Here is a 4,469-nt window from a genome sequence, read left to right as displayed (position 1 = left end):
GCATCCGCAACGCCGTGCTTTTCAGAGTGAATATGACTGCTCAATGGCAGAGCATGGCAATGAGCACACGGTGCTCACACGCCTGCATGTGCTCGAGCACGAGTTACGTTGTGCCATCAAGTGCAGCACCTCCCGTGCTTTTACATGCTTTATTCGTTTCTTGAATAAAATCACCAACACCTCCCTGTGAATTGGCAATCGAAATACTACTGTCAACGTTGTATTCTTGCAGTATCGTTGTAATACTGAAATCATTTTCCAAAACTCGAGCTACATTGTGCATTGAAATAAAAACTCTAAAATTACACATCAATTAATCTGATCAAACCATCGAAAGATTCGATGAGCGAATGTCTGATCTTCTTGATGCTGTTTCGTGCTCTTCCACGCAGAGTGCAACTGCAGTATATGACTATAGGCGCCCACTAACAAAGAGATGCCCATAAACACAAGGACAAGTATCGTAGCAATCAGGCCAACCGTTACTGTCTCCACAGGATTTGTCATGATAAAGGTAATTCCATAGCTCACTCCAATCGACGCCATCGACACCAGCGCCGCGTACCAGATGATAATCACGAAAACAGGCGCGCTAGTCGGCGCTCGGAAGGCCACGAGTAGGATCACGAGGAGGGATGAGACGAAAGCGGTGGTGTTAGCGCGAGAGAACTGTTTGTACAGATCCGGATGAGAAGATGCCATCACTGCTTTGCCGGCGCTGTGTGTTGACGAGTCTTCCTGCCACACGCCGCCCGGGGGGCTGACGGCCGCCTGGAACGCCATGGTGGCGATCAGGCCCGCCACTACCATCGTCATGTCGGTTACCTCACGGAATTCGTTGAAAATGAACGGCTCGGTTAAGCGTAGTAGGACTTTTTCGGTTTCGGAATATGTGGATGTGTGTTGCGAGCGCTCTCGCAAGATATCAAGCGCGGTTTTGCCCATGGAATTCTCTGTTAGCTTCTCTATTGTTTTGTTTTCTTGCAAATATTGTACCATCTGAGATTTTGATACAATAATAATTTAATTCACAAACAGAGTTAATGGTAGTAAATGGATTGTGGAAATCTATTGGAAATAATCCCCTCATATATTTGGTAATGCATCTCATACTAGGGAAATGGATCACCTGCTGCAGCAGGTGCTGTGCCATTTCTTACACAAACAATAAATAAAAGAAAAGGAAAAAGAAAAATGATAAAAAAAAGGAAAGCTGCGTTTTATTCACAGACTGCTGTGTTTTAAACACAACCACCCTGCTGCAGGGGATCCTTCTTCCTCCTACTAGACTATAAAATTACAAGTGGGCAAAATGTATTGAGAGATTAAAACATGTTTGACGAGGTAGATACGAATTGAGTTAATTGATTGTCGATGCAACTTGAGTCGAATGTATGACTATAGACAATTACGAAGAGGGTAAGAGGCTTATGATCAAATTTATCCAAATTTTACGTAAATTAATATGCAAAAATAATAATTTGAAGAAACGACAAAATATGTAGCAAAAATATCATCAAATGTTATTTTTTATGTATCCACCCTAACTATAGTATTGTGAAGGACATACAAAAGAGTTGGCAGTTACCTCAACTTGATTGTACCTAACAGCCAAATGCAAGAGTGTCTCCCCATCATCATCCTTTGCGCGCGCAAGATCGCCCAATCTCTCCACCAAAAACCGCAGAGCTCGAAGCTGATGATGTTTCACGCACAAGTGCAACACAGTCTGGCCACGATGCAGTCTCTCCATTGCAGGAGACAAGTCATGCTCAAGCAGAACCTTCAAGATATCAAGATGCCCTTTCATGGCAGCAACATGAACCGGGTTCATGCCTTGATCGTCGACCCACCAGCACATCTCAGGGGCTATAGAAAACAATTTTCCGGCAATCTCAACGTGCCCATTTGCAGCTGCAATATGAAGGAGATTTCTTGAACGTGCGAATGAAACTTGATCAACAAGAAATGGATCTTGTTGCACGAGTGTTTCGAAAGATGCCACATCGCCCATCGTTGCAGCATCGTATAGTTTCTTTGTAACTGCTTCTGCAACCATTGTTTCAGCCAAATCTATTTTTGCCTCTTTGTTACATATAATTAATCTTGTGATTCTCTAACTCATTATGTATATATAGTAGTATTATGTTTAAATGTATATTCACGCAGACACATAGTAGATGAGACATGTTAAGACAACCTGGCAATCTTTAAAAAATGACCTGCCATTAAGGTTGACCTAGAAAAGAAGATGCGTGGATCCATATGTCTGACAGTTAAGGCTCATAACATTATTCAAATTAAAGGACAAAAACTGATCTATTCACACATTACATCTGATTTTATTTTCTCTCTCTTTATTTTGATGTAAATCTCTAATAATCTGAGATAGTCATTATAGACTCTAAAAGTTAAAAATGGTTTCCTTCGTAGTCATTAGCAGATGTAATTAATTAAGGTGCACCAGGGAGTACTAGTATATGTCATGACTCATTACTCATGATAATATAGAACAATTTTATATGATATCTTCTTAATAAATACTACTCCCTCCATCCCACAAGAATATGCACTCTTTTCTTTTTAGTTCGTCCCACAAGAATATGCACTTTCTATTTTGGAAACTCTTTTCTCTCTAATGAGGTGAGAACCATTCCCACTAATAATACTTTAATTACTTTTTCTCTCGACTTCTCTCTTACTTTATCAATTTTGCATTAAAACTCGTGGCGAATCCAAAATACATATTCTTTGAGGATGAAGGGAGGATTCAGTAAAAGTTAGACTAAAATTATCTCATACTACGACATAGTACTATGTAGTACTCCCTCCGTCCCATAAAAGTTGAGTCGTATTCCTTTTTAGTCCGTCCCAACAAAGTTGAGTCATTTCCTTTTTTAACAAAAGACAAAACATCTAATCACTCTTACTTTATTCCATCATTTACTTTACTCTCTCTTATCTTTCCTACTTTTTTCATCTCTCCTATTTATTTAATATAAATTCTTAATCTCCGTGCCCAAAAGTTTTGTCTCAACTTTTATGAGACGGATGGAGTAACATGGATCATAATTAGATAGAATATAATTTTTGTTGTTACAGGAAATCTAGCGCAATATTTTATTGTTAGAAATGTAGTCACATGATCTAACAGTGTGAAACCTTAAAAAATGACAATACTGTAGGCAGTTCATAACTAGTTCTACATTTTTCAAGAAAGTATTGTGGAGTAGGTGTATATTTTAATTTTTATATACTATAGCTTCTAATATTATAATATATTCACACAACAGTAGGCGAGCCTTTAAAAATTCCTGATAATTTATTCAAATCAAAAGAGGAACGACATTAAGAAATTTCCTTACTCTCTATTTTTTTAATGCAATCTGAAAGATTGATCTATGTTCATTCACCTCTTGGTATAACAACCAGAAAAATTGAGATAGTCATACTTTATTTTTTTTTTCATTTTATTTATTAAAGTACAGCCTCCTTCCCTCAAATATTGGCACACTTTGACCAGACATTAGTTTTAAGAAATGTAATAGAAAGTGAATTGAAAAGGTTGGTGGGACGTGAGTCATACTTTTAAAGTATTAGTTTTATAATAAAATGTGAGTGTGAATGAGTTAGTGGAATATGAGGTCCACTATAAAAAATGGTAAAAAGTGGAGTGTGTCAAACTTTCAAGGACGAACCGAAATGGTAAATTGTATCAAGCTTTCGGGACGGAGATAATATCATTTTTCTAAATGTCATGCTTAAAATAGGAGCATGTGCAATAGAGTAAGTAATAGGTACTCCTCCCATTCCAGTTTTCTTGTCCGACATGAGATTTTAGGAGTTATTGATTAATGTATTTAATTGGAGAGAGAAAATGTGGGTGCAAGTATTTGAATAGAGAGAGAAATAGAATTGAATATTATAATTGGAGTGAGAAAAAAATGATTGAGTTTATTAATTGGAGAGAGAAAGTTTCCATAAAATAGAAATGTATCATCTTATTTGAGTCAAATTAAAAAGGAAACATGTTGAGACGAAGATAGTAGTAGTAGGTATTCTATCTATTTAAATATTTTAATTTGATTAAAACTTTTATGATCAATTGATAATATAAGTTTTCATTATTTTTAATTTAGAATGTAATTTTAATTAGATTAGAATTTTTGTGATCAATTGATATGATTAGTTTTAATTATTTTTTAATTTAGTATGTATTGCTACGTTTGTAAAAGTAATCTCTTAAGTACAATATTTTATTTTAGACTATTTAAATAGAAATTACATAATATGAAATTATTTTTAGTCATCTCCTTATAATCAGCTCCTACACGTTATATATGGATGCAAATTATTATATATGGATAGGAAGTCCAAAAATATTATACCATATTTTAGCCTTTTTCCAAAGCAGTTAATACCCCATTAAATGAAATTAGTTTAGGTGTAAATTTATTTCCACGTGTAAA

At 35.8% G+C, this 4,469-nt stretch overlaps 1 protein-coding gene across 1 annotated transcript; it reads right to left on the bottom strand.

Moving 5' to 3' along the window:
• Positions 1 to 234: 234 nt before the first annotated feature.
• On the bottom strand, positions 235 to 2,083 carry LOC125202383 (ankyrin repeat-containing protein At5g02620-like). The gene is made up of 2 exons (XM_048100771.1): positions 1,589 to 2,083; positions 235 to 999 (listed from the first exon to the last, which is right to left on the bottom strand). The coding sequence occupies exons 1-2, from the start codon at positions 2,057 to 2,059 to the stop codon at positions 310 to 312; spliced, it is 1,161 nt and encodes a 386-aa protein (XP_047956728.1). The 5' UTR covers positions 2,060 to 2,083; the 3' UTR covers positions 235 to 309.
• Positions 2,084 to 4,469: the final 2,386 nt, after the last annotated feature.

This window comes from Salvia hispanica, chromosome 1 (assembly GCF_023119035.1).
Source record: "Salvia hispanica cultivar TCC Black 2014 chromosome 1, UniMelb_Shisp_WGS_1.0, whole genome shotgun sequence".
Lineage (NCBI taxonomy): Eukaryota > Viridiplantae > Streptophyta > Magnoliopsida > Lamiales > Lamiaceae > Salvia > Salvia hispanica.
Note: the sequence above shows the minus strand (reverse complement) of the source record. Positions and strands in the feature narration are given on the sequence as shown.